Source organism: Propithecus coquereli, unplaced genomic scaffold (genome assembly GCF_000956105.1).
Source record: "Propithecus coquereli isolate 6110/MARCELLA unplaced genomic scaffold, Pcoq_1.0 Scaffold1, whole genome shotgun sequence".
Taxonomy (NCBI): Eukaryota; Metazoa; Chordata; class Mammalia; order Primates; family Indriidae; genus Propithecus; species Propithecus coquereli.
This window is the reverse complement of record NW_012133857.1, coordinates 10,046,874-10,062,765: the sequence shown is the minus strand read 5'-3', so window position 1 is coordinate 10,062,765 and position 15,892 is coordinate 10,046,874. Positions and strand designations below refer to the sequence as shown.

At 49.7% G+C, this 15,892-nt stretch overlaps 1 protein-coding gene across 1 annotated transcript; it reads left to right on the top strand.

The window, feature by feature from the left end:
- Nucleotides 1-12,848: 12,848 nt before the first annotated feature.
- PRSS45 (protease, serine, 45) lies at nt 12,849-15,322 on the top strand. The gene is made up of 4 exons (XM_012637877.1): nt 12,849-12,954; nt 13,485-13,759; nt 14,617-14,780; nt 15,089-15,322. The coding sequence occupies exons 1-4, from the start codon at nt 12,878-12,880 to the stop codon at nt 15,320-15,322; spliced, it is 750 nt and encodes a 249-aa protein (XP_012493331.1). The 5' UTR covers nt 12,849-12,877.
- Nucleotides 15,323-15,892: the final 570 nt, after the last annotated feature.

Sequence of the window (15,892 nt, the reverse complement as noted above, 5' to 3'; positions counted from 1 at the left end):
TCTAAGGAGTCTTAGGAGATGCAGACATGCCCTGCCACCACACCCAGCCATCACTTGGCTTTTAAAGTCAAGATTTTGAGGCCAAGATTAGATAATAACAATACTGCATAAAAATTTTATACAATTAAAATTTTATAATTGGTGTGACTTTTAATTTTTTTTAAATTTTGAGATAACTGGAGATTCACATGCAATTGTGAGACATAATACAGAGAGATCCTCTATACCATTTACCCAGTTCCCCCCAATGGTAACATCCTGAAAAACTATAGTACCATATCACGGCCAGGATATTAATATTGATACAATCCATCTATCTTATTCAGATTTCTCCAGTTTTACTTATGCTAAATTTATGAGGTTGTACAAGTCAATGTGTAGGTATAGTTCTATAAAATTTCATAACGTGTGTAAGTATCTATCTACTCCCACAGTCAAGACACAAAACAATTTCATTACTAGAGTATTCCTTGCGTTACACTTTTAAAAACCACAACTACCTCCCTAAATCTGGGCAACCACTAATCTGTTTTTCATTTCTAAAATTTTATCTTTTCAAAAATGTTACATAAATGGAAGTATATAGCATGTAACCTTTTGGGATTGGCTTTTTTCATTCAGGATAATTCCCAGGAAATTCATCCAAGCTGTTCCCATGTATTGATAGTTCATTCTTTCTTTTGCTGAGTAGTATTGTGTGGTATGGGTATACGACAGTCTGTTTAACCATTTACCTATTGAAGGACATTGGGGTTTATATTAATTTCCTATTACAGCTGTAACAATTTACCACAAATGTGGTGTATTAAAACAACCCAAATTTATTATCTTGTAGCTCTGGAGGTCAGACATCCTAAAATCAAGGTGTTGGCCTGCTGCATTCCTTCTGAAGGATCCAGGGGAGACGGTTTGTTTGCTGTTTCCAGTTTCTAGAGGCTGCTGCATTATGAGCCTCCTTCCTCCGTGTTTAAAGCCAGCAGTGTAGCATCTTCCAATCTCTCTCTCTTCCTCTCATCTCTGCTTCTGGCATTGCATCTCTTTCTCTGACTTTGGCTCTCCCGCCTCCCTCTGGGATGCTTGTGATTACATTGGGCGCACAAGGATAATCCAGAATGATCTCCCATCCCAAGATCCTTAATTTAATCACATTCTGTTTGTCATGTAAGGTAACATACAGGTTCCAGGGATTAGAATGTGCACATCTTTGGGAGTCCATTACTTTGTCTACTACAAGGTTGTTTCCAGATGTTGGCTATCATGAATAAAGATACTATAAACATTTGTACAAGTTTGTGTGTGTGAACACAAATCTTTATTTCTCTGGGATAAATGCCTAGGGGTATAATTACTGGGTTGTTTGGTAATTGCATATATTGTTTTATAAGAAACTGCCAATCTGTTTTCCAGCGTGGCTGTAATATTTTACATTCTCACCACAACATGTGAGTGATCCAATATCTGCATCTGTGTTAGCGTTTGGTGTTGTCACTATTTTTTATGTTAGCCGGTCTGATAGGTGTGTAATGGTATCTCATGTGGTTTTAATTTGGATTTTGCTAATGGCCAACAATGTTGAACATCTTGTCATGTGGATGTTGATTTTCAAAAAGGCAGCAGTATCATCCCTAACGCAGTGGTTAGTAATGTTAAGTGCAACATTTCTGTTCAGGAGTTTTAATTTTTATTGTGAACAAGTCATGGAGGGAGAGTCTGGGAAAGCCTTGGCCTAACCCGAGCCTGTGGAAGCTCCGCAGGGAGTTGTGCATCCATCTCTGCGAGCAAAGGGCTAGGCAGCTGCTACTCTCTGTTGCTGGGGACCTAGGCCAGGAGACGCGGAGTGCCAAAGAGGCGCCCCCTTAATGAGGTGGAGGGGCTTGAGTCCACGCGGGGCTACGAAGAGAGAAGACTCTTGAGTCACGACTTCACCTGCCCGGCTCCCCGACTCCTCACCCAGCTCCGGCCGCGCTCCCCTCGCCTCAGCCCGCTCTCCTCTGCCCCTCCCCCGCCCCCTCCCTCCGCCTCGGGCCTAGCCCGCGCCTGACGGTGCCAGCCACAGCCCAGTGTGCCAGCCCCGCCCTGGTCCCTCGCGGGAGCTCAGGTTCCCGCCAGAAACCAAGGCAGGGGCGGTAGCTGCCGCGAGGGGGCGCTACGAGAAGGCCGAGGTTGCCGGCGGTACCCATGGCGTTCCCGGGCGGCGGCTCCCTGGGCTTCCTGGCTTGGCTGTTGCTCCTTCAGCCCCCGCTCGGCGAGGCCCAGGCGGGTGGGGCGGGGGCGCAAGGAGGGCCGGCACCGCTCTCCCTCTCCCCTCTCCCTTCAGGGGGCAGCGGCGGCGAGGACCCCGGAGCAAGTAGGCGGCAGCCACCACCTGTGGGGGCTCCGGGGTCCCCTGATGTCCCCCAATCCAGGGGGAGCACAATGTCACCTAATTTGGTGGCATTTACCCCAGGTGTCTCTGATTCTTACGACGATGTGGACGCTGTGGCAATCCCACAGACAAAATCATCAGCACGGATCATCAGAACATCTACTTCAGGTGATGTTTCTGGGCCATTACCTGCCACAGAGAACTGTCCAGGTCTGAGGGGGATGGGACCCGGCCCTAGAGGAGGAGGGTCTCAGGGCCACACGATCCTTCCGGGGGTGGGGGGCGTGCTGAGTGCACTTAGCCTGACCTTGAGATCTGAGAGGACACAGCCATTGTCTAAGGAGTCTTAGGAGATGCAGACATGCCCTGAGGGTTCTGAGATTCATCTGGTGCTGGTGGAAGTGCAGCAGCAACTTCACTCCCAGCTCTTCCCTTCATTGACCTGCTCCGGCCAGAGGGCTATGAGGATAGTTGGTGGAAGTCCTGCCCCAGAGAGGAAATGGCCCTGGCAGGTGAGCCTGCAGAGCAATGATGAACACTTCTGCGGAGGCTCCCTCATCGCCAACCGGTGGGTGATGACTGCAGCCCACTGCATATATGGGTGAGTGTTTGGGGCTCAGGGATTGGGCCCCTGATCAGGAGGTGTGACCTGGAGCCAACCTGTTCCCTCCCTGAGCTGCTTCTTCCTCATCTGAAAAAGGGGGTGACAGCCCCATAGCTTTTATCCAGTGTGGGCTGAGAGCTGAGGATTTGCATTTCTAACACGTTCCCAGGTGATGCTGCTGCTGGTCTGGGGACCGCCAGAGAACTGCTGGCTATGTGGTCAGGGGTCCCTGGAGGGGCTGTGGTTTGGAGGGAGGGAAGTGGCTGGTGGCTGGCATAGGAAGATGGGGCCAGGCTGGGAAGCACCTATGAGGTGTGGAAGCAGAGTATATAGCCCTCGAGGACCTCCTTGCAGCCATCTGGAATACACCGCAAAGATGGGAGACACAGACGTGAAGCATCTCTCCAGATCTGCAGTTGTGGTTCCAGTTCAAGACATTGTTGTCTACCAACATTATAGTCCCTTTAGCCTTGTAAATGACATTGCCCTTGCTCTGCTCGCCTTCCCTGTGAATTACTCCGCACACATCCAGCCTGTGTGCCTCCCTGAAAAGGCTTTCATGGTGAAAGCGGATACGGAGTGCTGGGTGACTGGATGGGGCAAACTAAACGGAACAGGTGAGACTATGAAGCAAGACTACAGCAAACTCAGACCAGAAAATAGGCTGCCTGGTGCCCTGAGGTCAGCCTACAAGCAAAAGGGAGGGACAGGGAGGCAGATTTTATAGTAAGGAAGGGAGGAGGGTGGAGAAGATGCTGCTGGGGAATAATTTAACAACTGGTTATGAATTTCTGTCAGTTCGTCAGGACCTGGGGGCTTGGGTGCAAGGTATAGTGGGTTCTCTCTAGGGTGTATTTTAGCTTGGGAGTGATGAGCTGTCTGCCACTGTAAGCTGTCCCTCCTGGGAAGTACCTGCCCTACTAGACAGGGAGCTTCCTGTGTGTGAGAAGAGGGCAGAGACTTTTCAGTGAAGTGTAGGTCCTCCTATCCCTGGGGAGTGCCTGGATTTTAGAGGCTGTGATCCTGTTCTAAAAAGTAAAGATACTTTACAGATGCACAGGATACCCTGGCACTATTACTACTGATACCTAGAGTGACAGATGCTTGGTTTTGATTTCTCAGGGTGGTAAGGCCTTGCCTTCCCTCTCCTGATCTGCTCTTACTTCTCCTGTCTTGCTTCGGATCTTATGTCCTCCTGTCCCCATGTCAGCTGTGGGCTTCATTTTCTCCTGGGTCAAATGGGGACAATATCCAATGCCTAAGAGGGCGTCTGTGTGTGAACACACTGTATTGAGATCCACAGTGGGTATGGGGTACTCCTTCCTGTCCCACTTATGCAGATCCATTCAGTCGAAAATTGTTTCTCTGTAGACACAGCATCAAAATTGCCAGTTGAACTTCAGGAGGCCGAGCTGAGCATTATTCGTCATGAGCAATGTTCTGAGATATTCAGGAAGAAGAGAGGAATGGTTGGTCAACCGGTCAAAGAAGGGATGGTCTGTGGCTATAATGCTGAAGGAAAAGATGCCTGCCAGGTCAGTTCACGGCCCCTCGCTTGCTGCCTAAGCATTCCAGTTGTCTGGACAAAGTTTCACCATCCCCAGCCAACAGGGCCTGCCCCTCCATTTACCATTAGTCACAGTAAGGGGAGGTCAGGAAAGTCACCAGCGCTCTCCTGGGCTCACCTTACCTGATCCTTCAGGAGAGAGTAGCTTATAAAGCTTGGAGTGGAGGGGGGGGCAGGGTGAATCTGGCAACATTAATCTGGTAACATTAATGATACCAATTCCGTGTTTTGAGCCCCTTCTGTGTGATAGGGAATGTACTTTACCCATTAGTATCTCAGAGTAGGTACATTTTCTTCATTCATATTCAGTTTTTGGAACACGATTTTTTTTTGTTAAAAATGTTCAATTCTCAAATCTCACATTCACAGAAACCCAGGGCTGAGGTCCAGGGGATGCACCATGTGTCCCTGTCTCCTCAGTGCCTACTCTGACATGGGTCCTGTTCCGTCCCTGCAGTTTGTTTCTTTCTCTTTCTCCAGGGAGATTCTGGGGGGCCCCTGGTCTGTGAATTAAATGACACGTGGATCCAGGTCGGGATTGTGAGCTGGGGCCTCGGCTGTGGTATGAAAGGAATTCCTGGAGTTTATACGGAAGTTAGTTTCTATAAGGACTGGGTCGCTAGTCTCCTGAGTCAAGCTTCCTGTTTGGACTCAACGGGCTTCCTCGTTCTGTTCCTGTGTTTGGTGCTGCCTCTGGACATCCTGGTGACACCATGATGGCCCCAGCTCACTCCCCTCCTGTTTCTGAGTCTCAAACTTACACATCTCCTCCCACCAACCTCCTGCTCCTCCGTGCCCTTTCCCAAATCCCAGTTGTGATCCACTGGCCCTCTGGAGATCCACACAAGTGAGCATGGCAGGGAGGCTGGGGCCTGGAAAGTGTTCCTGCCTGGTGCTCCGGTCACCTGCCTTGGCCGCCCCTGGTGGCCCAGAGCACCCCTGGGCTATGCTCTGCCTGCTGGGAAGGAGGGAATGAACCGATGCCAGCTAGGGGGCCAGCCGACTTGCCAGGTGAGGTGTGATGACTCATCGCCATCCTGGGGAACATCTGCCAAAGAAGAGACACCATCAACGGTGAAACAAGCATTAGACCTGGTCCTGGTTTCACCTGAGACTCTCACCTGAGACTTTGTGAAACCAGTCAGCTTGGTGATTGCTCACAGAGTGAAGGAGGCGTTGCCAGGTCCCTGCAAGAGATGCGAGGCCTCGAATACATATGGCTCAGTCGTCTGGGGTTGGGAGAAGCTCCCCTGTACCCCGTTGTGGATCCATCTGTGAGTGGACAGCCTCTGCCACACAAGCACTCTTGGGGTGACCCATTCTTGGCACCCCCTTCCTCAGGGCCCTAGGGGCCACATCCAGGGACACCCCATGTTGTTTTGAGGCAGTTATAGAGTGGGGAGTTTTCAGAAATCAACTGAATAAATGTTTGGAGAGTCTCCTGTGTGTTCTAAAGCTCTGTTCACCTTGAGTATTTGGTTGCATAAAATATACTCTGTAGAGAACTGGTTTCCCATTTAGCTAAGGATGCTATTTATGGTTCTTATTGAAACCTAGAAGGAGAGGTGAGGCCTGCCCTGCCTGCTCAGACATGCGTCTTAAGAATGGTTTTAGCCAGTGGGTCCTGCTCATTGTATACCTGTTAGAGTCATCAGCATCTCTGCAGGGAGCTGTGTAGTTGAATTTAACAGCCCCTACAGCTAGGGATAGGGGACCAAGAGAGACTGGTACTGGAGTAAGAGTGAAGTTGGGGCATGAGAACTGTTCCTCCTCACCACTGCTTTTCCTTGCTGCTCACTCCCACTTTGTCACCAAAAATCTGCACTCCCAAAATGAGGAGGGTGAGAGAGATTCACTATATTAAACACAGATTCTCTTTTCTCATTACAGGGCCTGGTGTCCTGGAGTCCCTTGTCTAGCTGCTGATCAACACCCTCCCAATCTCCTGCCCTTTTCCCTTCCAGGGGTCAGTGTTTAACCCCCAGGTATCAGTGGGCCTCAGTGGACAGTCTGTGCCAGTCCTACCTGTTTCTGGGGCTGAGGCTGAGAGCTTACATCAAACCCGGTCTCTTAATGAGCATAGCACCAGCTGCTTAAAGAAACCACTGATTATTCAAGAATTAACAAAATAAATTTAACTTCTTTTTTTCTAGAACATCCCATTCAGATGTTCTTGGCCAACGGGTAGCTTTTCTCCATCTCATAGCTCACTCTTAGTCCTGTTACTCACGCTGTATCAGCTTCAGAATCCCCTGAGGGCTTGTTAAAATGCAGATTACCGGTTCTACTATGGGAATTTTCAATCCGGTAGGTCCGGGTGGGGTATTTTAATTGCAACGATCTCATTGGTGGTCTGTGAAAGAGGACGACTGCCTTTCCTTCCTCTGGTCTCCCCAAGACTCCTTGTTTTACTCTCTGGTCCAGCTCAAATGTGACTTTCCCAATGACATCTTCCAGGATTCCCTAGCCTTAGGGTTGTTTTTTTCCTTTCTTTGCTTTCTACATCTTTCCAGATTCTCAAATCAAAAGTAATCGTAAAACTGTCCAGTGCACCAGGCGCAGGGGAACAAGGGTGTAGTCAGAGGCTGGGCAACAAGGTGCCATCAGTGGTCCAGTGGTCCCCTGGGCCTTCCCCGGCCAGGTTCTAGGGGTACTGTGACAAACTTAAGAGCCCTTGGGGGTGCTTTCACGGGGGAGACCGCCTAGGGAGCAATCACAGACCGAGGGCCCCTGGGTCGCCCTCAAGGCACAGGCAGAAAGCGGAGGCGCGGGAAATGCGCCAATGTTTGCCTGTGCGTCAGGAGCCCAGGCGCCATCACGTGCTGGGGTGCCGTTACGTGGCCCGGCGGCAGGCACGTGCGCGGTCATGTGGGCGTTGCCTCTGCAGCCGCCAGGTGGCACCCCCGGCCTCATGGCTGCTTCACGGTCCAGCCTCTTCGCGGGGCCCTCAGTGCTGAGCTGCCGAGACCTGCTGCTGCTGCTGCTCCTGCTGCTCCCGCCAACGCTGAGCTCGGGTGAGGTGGGCTCCTCAGCAGCCAGTGTTCCTCCCTTCTGCTCTGCCCCTTCCCCCTCGAACCCAGGCCTGCTCCGCCTCCAGCTCCCTGTTGGCGTTGGGGCGGGGGCCTCGCCTTGGAGTGCGGTGGGGACTTTTATTGCCCGCCTGCCCCACGATCACCTCTCCTCTACTACCCCCTCCCAGGATCTCGCCAGGGCAATTCCAGGGATGGTGAACACCCGCCTTCTCAGCCCTCCTCCCTCAGGCCACACCTGCCCTGCAGCCTCCTGGGGACCAGCAGAGTGGAGGACCCCTCTGCCTTCTCTCCTCCAATCTGGACACCGTGGCTGATGTCCCACCCGCCCGGCTCGCCCTCTCCAGCAGCATCCCCAGGCCTCTTCACACTCCTCCCCTCCACCCCAGGCTCTGATTTTCCCGAGGAGCTGGGCCCCCTGGAAACCCCATTCGGGCATGTGGTTTGGCCCAGGCAAATTGCTGGGCCCCATCCGCTAAAGGAATATTCTAAAATTCACCTTCCTTCCAGAGCCTCTATTCCAGCTGAGCGTGCCTCGGTAGCAGCCCTTCATTCACTCAGAAAACACGGGCTTTCAGGCGCTGTCTTTCTTGACTCTCCCCAACCCCCAAGGACCCCTCCAAAGCTGGCTACATCTGTACCACCCTCACCTGCTTCTCCAGGAACCAGAGACATGCTTCCTGTGCAGGGCCAGCTTGCTCACCTGCCCTGGGCCGTGGCCCTGCCTGCGCTGTGCCCCCACCATCGTCCTCTCAGACCTTTGTCCTCCCCCGCTCTCTTCGCTGGGTTTCTGGCCCCATCTCTTTCCCCTTCACTGCTACACTTCTCAAAATAACAGTCCTCACTTCCCTTAGTCTCTTCCTGGCATGTCCCTGCCCTTATTGCCCCCAACCTTTCTACCACTCGCTCCTGTTTCATTTTCTGTGTCTCCTGATTCTTCCCTACTTCTCGGGTGACTCTCTCTCTCCTTGTGTCTGCCCCAGGCCACCCTGGTCTGCTCATCCCTGCTGCACTGGTGTTCTGGAAGGCGCCGTCTCTGTTTGCTGCTCCTCTCTCTTCACTGCTCCCTGGTGAACTCACTGGGCATTGAGCTGCCATTTACGTGATGGTGCCTTAAAACAGCACGTCTGGATGTGCAGCCACCTGCTGGACATCTCCCACCTGAAAGACCTAGAAACATCTCAGCCCTTTGGTGTTAAAACTGAGGCCCTCATTTTCATACAGACTAACTGCTCTTACTCAGTTCTCTAGCTCAGTGGGTGGCAGCCACTCTTCTACAAAACCAGAAACTGCGGTGTCATCCTAGGCTCACCCATGTCCCTAAGTCCCACATCCAGCTCACCCTGTCTGTTCTCACAGCCACTTCGTCATTCAGACCTCCTCATTTCTTGCCTTGGTTCTGCAGAGCATTCCATGGAATCTCACTGCCTTTAGTCTTGTCACCTTCCTGTCTGTTCTCAATGCTGCCTTCACAATACAAGCCTGACCCTGTCACACCTTTGTTGGCCTCCCTCTTCCCAGAGGGTCTCAGCCTGGCTGATTGGCCCCCGACTCTCCTCCTCTGGCTCATCTCTTGCTGTCACAGGACTTGCCCTTCATCCTCGGGAATCTTTGGCATACACCATGATGTTTCTTCTGCAAGGAATGTCATTATCACTTTTCTTTTCTGTTTTACCTTCTCATCTTTAAGACTTGGCACAATAACCGTTTTTCCCAGAAGTCTTTTCTATCCACTGCTTCTTCTGGGCTCACTTTGACACCTGTGCCTTTGTCCCTGTACTGATCTCGTACTGGGGGTTGTGTATTTATTTCTGTCTCCCCTGCTGGACGCTGTGTTCCTTGAGGGCAGGTTCTGTTTGACACCTGTCTGTCTCCCCAGCTTCCAGCTCCAGGCTGGGAACAGAGTGGAAGATTAGGACATATTTGGTGATTGAATGAATGAACTAGTTAATAAAAAATGCACATCTTTGCTGACATCCTGTCATGAGCTCTTGCTTCATTTCTGTCTCTCTTTTCTCCTCCAGGTTACAAAGAGGACAAAACCAAACCAGGTGGGTAGGGTGAGCCCCTTCTACAGGAAAAGCTTCAGCTCCTGGGAGGGTATGGTCTGAAGGGAGTCACATAGATCATGTTTCTGGGTCTATAGGAAGCAGGAATTTAGTCTAAAGGGCCTGCTTCCGAGAGAACTGCCTGTAGCTGCCAGAACATACAGACCTAACAGTCCAGAGGAAAGAGTATCAGGGCCTTCCCTGGGAATGCTGAGCCTCTTTGAATTCATCCCAGGTTGTATCCCATCAGGGGACATATCTAGGAAGCTGATGCAGTCCCTTTTCCACACAGAAACCTTTCAAGCTCTAAACTCTTCAGCTGCAGATAGAGACTCTCAGGCTCTGTGGTGGTGTCTGCAGAGCCTGGCTCTTTGGGGGTTTCCTGTCTTTTCCCTTAGAAAAGGGATGGAGCATTGGGTTACTTCTGTTCTTCAGTTCGTGAGCCTCGATTGTCATAGGTCCTGCCAGCTTGCCACCTGATTCATTATTTATTGTTTGACTGATTGATTTAGTTATCCCAACTTGTATCCAGGCCCCACTCCCATTCCCCTCAACCTTTCTCGTATGTTCGATGTGGACCTTTCTGTTTGTGTGTGTTCTGTTTAACATACATATTGCTGTTTTGTGTGCATGTATTTTTAATTTATGTAAATTGTGTGTACTCTAGATCTGTTTCTGTTTCCTCCTCTTTTAATTTCCTGTTAAGAAAATTTTTTATTTGGAAATAATTTTAAATTTATAGAATGTAAGTAGTACAGGGAACACATATACACATTTATTTTAGTATCATTTGAAGGTAACATGCGGCATGGCTCTTTATTGCTCGGTACTTTGGTGTATATTTTCTGAGAATATTCTCTTACATAACCACAGTGTACTTACCAATTTCAAAAGTTTACATTGATACCATAATTCTATCTACTACCCATATTCCAATTGGCCACCCCTCCAAACTCCTTCCAGCAGTGTATGAAGGTGTATATATTGCCACAGACCTACCAACCCTTGGCATGATCCAGCTTTTACATTTTTTGCCAATCTAATAGATAAACAAAATGACTTATGATTTGATTTGCTTTTTTCCCATTACGAGTGAGTTTGAACTTGTCTCAATATCCTTTTGGCTTTTTGAGTTTCCTCTTCTAATAAATTGCTTGTCCTTCTCTTTTAAATATTGTCTGTTCTTTTTTCTTGTTGATTTCCTAGAGTTCCTTGCATATTTCTAATAAAAGTCTTGGATTGATTTTAGATATTGCAAATATTCCTTCCCAATTTGTCCTCTGCCTGTGAATCTTGTTCCTGGGGTCAAAACTCCTTGATTTTGATGTAATCAAGTTAGTCAGTTTATGCTTTATGGTTTGTGTTTTGAGGTTTTGTTTAAGGAGTCCTTTCCCACCCTATGTCACATAGTTTGTTAACTTTAGAGTTTTACGTTTCACCTGTAGGTCTTCAAGTGCTATTAGCAAGGAATCTAGTTTTGTTTTTCTTGTTTCTTTTATAGTGAGCTGGTTTCCCAACACCATCTACTCAATAGTACTTCTTTTCCCCACTGATCGTGGTGGCTCCTTTGTTTACATCAAGTTCCTGTAACACATGGAACAATCTCAAGCTGTCTATTTTTTTCCATTGGCCCATTTGTCTGTCCTGGCAACAATACCACACTGGTTTTGTTATTATGGCTGTCGCATCTGTTTTCATATCTGCCAGGACAAGTGGCCCTTCTTTGCTGTACTCTTTCAAAGACTGAGCTATATGTGGATGTTTGTTTTTCTGTTTCAATTTTAGAGTAAGTTTATCAAGTCTCCTAAAAAATCTAACTTGCAAAATGAATTTATCGATATTGGGAAAAATTACATCTAACATATTCAGTTATTCTCTTTAAGAGCAGACAATGTCTCTCCCTTTTTGCTTATCATTTTCTGTGTCCTTAATTATAGTTTAAAACGTATTACCACAGAAGTCTCATATGATGTTAGATAAGTTAATTCCTAGGTACTTTATAATTTTTGGCTACTGAAAATGTATTTTATCTTGAATATATTTTCTAGTTGGTTGTGCTGGGATAGAGAAATGCTATTGATTTTCGAAGTGAATTGTTTTATTCAAATATTACATGCATTACACAAAAGTGCACACCGGAAGGTCCAGCTCAAGGAATTGTGTGAAGGAGTAGGACAATAGCAACACCCTGAAGCCCCCTGTGCTCTATGCATTACTTCCTCTGCTCTCCTCCTCACAGAGGATCCTTCTTACTGGCCTCTGATGGGATAGATTCTTTTTTGCCTGTTCTTTAACGTTTATATGATGTTTTCTGTAGGTTTGCAGCATATCTAACTTTCATAAGGTTAAGGATTTCCTTTCCATTTCTAGTTTAAGTAAGAAGTTTTTTTTTTAAAGTCATAACATGTTGCATTTTTCAAATGCCTTTTTCTGTGTCTATGGAGAAAAGCACATGGTCTTTCTTTCTTTATTGTTAGAGCTAATTTATGTGGAGACTACACTATATGGGACTACCCCTGCACCCCTGGAACAATCCTTATATGATCATGGTGCATTGGTTTTTTAAAAGTATAATGTTGGCTAATGTTTTATGTAGAATTTCTGCATCTATGTTTATTGATACATTCATCCAATTGTAGGACTCGATTGGCAGAAGTATGTGCACACTAAGGGTGTGTGAGCTGTGCGTGTGGGGCCTCCGTGGATCATGCTAGGACCTTGAATGGTCAGTGTGAAAACTTCTATCATAGAAGGCAGAAACTTTTCTTGACTCTGAGCAGTGTAGGGACAGAGGCATTTTGCATCTAAGAGATGCAGCAAGAATTGTAGCTTTTCAGGAGTGTGGCCTAGGAGCCTCCCCAGACACAAGAAAATGCATTTCTTGTCTTGGGACTCCTCTGCTTCTCCTTTGTTTAGAGGTTCTGTACTGAGTGCTCCCTGTGACTCTCAGTATCTCTCTCTCCCACTGTGATGTCTCTATGTCTCTGTCTTGATGCTTTTTTATCTCTGTCATTGTCCATTTCTGTCTAGCTCAGTGCCTTTGGGCAGGCCACTGCCCTTCTCTCACCCTCAGTCTCCCCCTCTTTGAAATGGGAACAAGCCCTTGAGTTTATAGCTTTGTGCAAATTGGCCCTGGAGGGTGCCTTGGTCTCAGTCATTCTCATTTTTCTCTATGCGGTCACTGTGCCTGAAGTTTGTGGTGCACCCTGGTGGTCGGAGGATGGGGGCGTGACCCGCCATTGGCCCTGGGAGGTGAGCCTCCGGATGGAGAATGAGCACGTATGCGGAGGGGCCCTCATTAACTCCAGCTGGGTGGTGACTGCTGCCCACTGCATCCGAGGGTGAGTGCAGACCATGTGTCCAGGGCCTGGAGACCCAGAGCTACAACGGGCCCAGCCCAGCTTCCTTATTTCCTCTGTGAAACAATGGGGGAGGAGAGGGGTTGGAAGAGCGTGGGAAGGGACATCCAGAATAGGGAAGAGTCATGCTCGGGAAGTCCGGGGGCCAGGGACTGAGCTGGGGCAGGAGCCCCAAGTCACAAAGAGTCTCCTAAACTGAGCAGCAAGAAAACTCAGAACACATTCCCTAGTGCCACACACAAGAGAACATACATGTACACCAACTACACCAACACCTCTGCACCTACATGTGCAACACACAGACCTGGTCACCTTGAATCAACTTAAGTGATGAATGAAGAGGCAGTCAGACCTCTGACCCTGAGGGCCCTTGGGATAGATCAGGCAAGATGGGGTTAACACAGCAAACCAGGCAGGACTTCTGCTAAGGGAGAGGGGCTGTGGGGGAGGTAAGAACATATTCGTGCTTGGGAACCTGATATTTACCAGGTGGAGCTCTCTATCTCCTGCAGCACCAAGGAGTACTCGGTGATGCTTGGCACCTCCAAGCTGCAGCCTATGAACTTCACCAGGGCCCTCCGGATCCCTGTGAAGGACATCATTATGCATCCCAAGTACTGGGGCCAGAATTTCATCGTAGGTGATGTCGCCCTTCTCCACCTTCACACTCCTGTCGTCTTCAACAACTATATGCAGCCCATCTGTCTCCCTGAGCCCAACTTGAACCTGAAGGTTGGGACACAGTGCTGGGTGACCGGCTGGAGCCAGGTTAAACAAAGGTTTTCAGGTGAGTGGGGTGGGTGGGAGGTGGGTGTGGTACCACAGAGAGCATACTCCTTTCCTTCCGGGACCTCTCCTGCTGGACCCCTCATGGTGCCTCTTGGGAAGCTTGTGTTTGTCACCTCTGGCCCCTGGTTCTTTGAATGTGTTAGGATCGACCACTCCTCATTGTCACTATTGATGTGAATACCTCATTCAGACCTAGCAGTGCCTGGGCTGGGCATGATCACCTGCCTCTTTTAGAAGCTCAGAGTTGGGGATTCATAAATTTACTCACTCACTCATTCATTCACTTGACAAACTTTGAGCATCAGCCACACCCCCAGCCCTTGGCATTGGAAATACATGCCCTGCCTGGAAGGAAGTCACAACTGAGCATGGGTAGGGGCGCATGCTGAGGAGGAAAGAGACAAAGACCTTGCCAGGTGGTCTTGAGGCCAAGCCGGGAGGGATCTGTGATGAGCTCTGGTCAGAGGGACTGCCTGAGATGCCTGAAGGAGGAGCAGGTGTTAGTCAGGTGGAAGAGGGAACAGCTAGTGCACACCAAGTTTGGAGTCTGGAGAAACGTGATACGTGGTTGGGGTCCCAACTTGTAAGGGGCTGCACTGGAACTTGGATTGTGGCCTGCTTGGTTCAGAAGCAGAAGCTTCCCAAGAAAGGGATCTTGAATCAGAGCCAGAGAGGGTGAGGTACTTGCCGGACAAGGTCTGCACTGCAGGAGGGTGGGGCAGGTGAAGGAGGTCTTGCAGGTGTGACAGGGTGTGGCTTGGCAGAGTCTCCAGGGTAGGGTGACAAGGCACTAGGCAGAGGTCAGGGCTGCGTGCAGTGAGGAGTTAGTGCTCACCCTGCTGGGCTTCTCCACAGCTGACTCCGTGCTGACCACAGAGCTGCAAGAGGCCGAGGTGTTTATCATGGACAACAAGAAGTGTGACCGGATCTACCACAGGAAGTCCATCTTCCCCCGAGTTATCCCCCTTGTCCTGAGGGACATGGTCTGTGCCACCAACTATGGAGAAAACTTGTGCAATGTGAGTTTCCGGGAGGTTCTGGCAGATCTCCTGCCAGGTGGGGGTAGTTCCCTGGGGAGGGGTTGGCCTGGCCTTCCTCTGTTACCGCCACCAGGCAGTGCTCTGCTCCCTCCTGCCTTCTCCTGAGACATTGATTTTGGGCATTACTCTGGAGTGGGGTCCTTAACAGAGGAGCCAAAGGAGGACCCCTGGGAGTGCGAACCTCAGGGAATGAAAGACTCTTCCAAGCAGAACTCAGAGGGTGGGCATTCTAGGTCCCTTGGGGCCCAGCAGGACCCACAGCCTCCGTCACTGCTCTCTTTGTCCAGGGGGATTCCGGGGGGCCATTGGCTTGCGAAGTTGAGGGCAGATGGATTCTGGCTGGGGTGTTATCCTGGGAAAAGGCTTGCGCAAGAGCAGAGAATCCAGGCGTGTATACCCGCGTCACCAAATATACCAAATGGATCAAGAAGCAAATGAGCAATGGAGCCCTCGCAGGTCCCTGCGCCTCTGCCTGGTTCCTATTCCTGTGTTGGCTGCTGCACTTCCGGGTGGGCCCCTGACATCCCCACCCCTTCTCTTCCTGCTTTGCCTCTGCTGAGTGGGGCTGGGTGGAGGTTGAGCAAGGTCATGTGTCCATATTCAGTGAGAGTCAGGGTGGCGAAAGAGTGGCCCCTGCAAGACTGGGTCCCACTTTGGCATCCCAGCAGGGAGAAGTGTGGTGGATGACTAGGCCTTGGGTGACCGGGAGAAGGGAAGTGTGGCCTGGAAAGGTCCTTGAATCCGGGACCAGGATAGCATGGATTAAACTTGTGCAAACCTGAGCTGGCTCTTTTCTCTTTTCTGTTCTCTGGGGTAGCCCTGGGTCTTGGGGGTGGGTGGGAAAGCAGGGCTTCCTGGAATTAGGTTTGCCAGGAGCCTCCCCGGAGTGGAGGCTGATTGTTTTCGCTGTATCATTAGTGCTGGGGCATAGGGAGAGGGCCTGGGCCTGTAGCCTCAGTTTCCTTATCTGTAAAGTGGGCATGCTGTAAGGGAGCAGTTGAAACATGCCCTGTAGGCTTGTAGGCTGACAGTAGGAATGACCCACAGATGGAACTCCAAAATTAGCTTTCTTCTTTCTTCTTCTCCTCCTC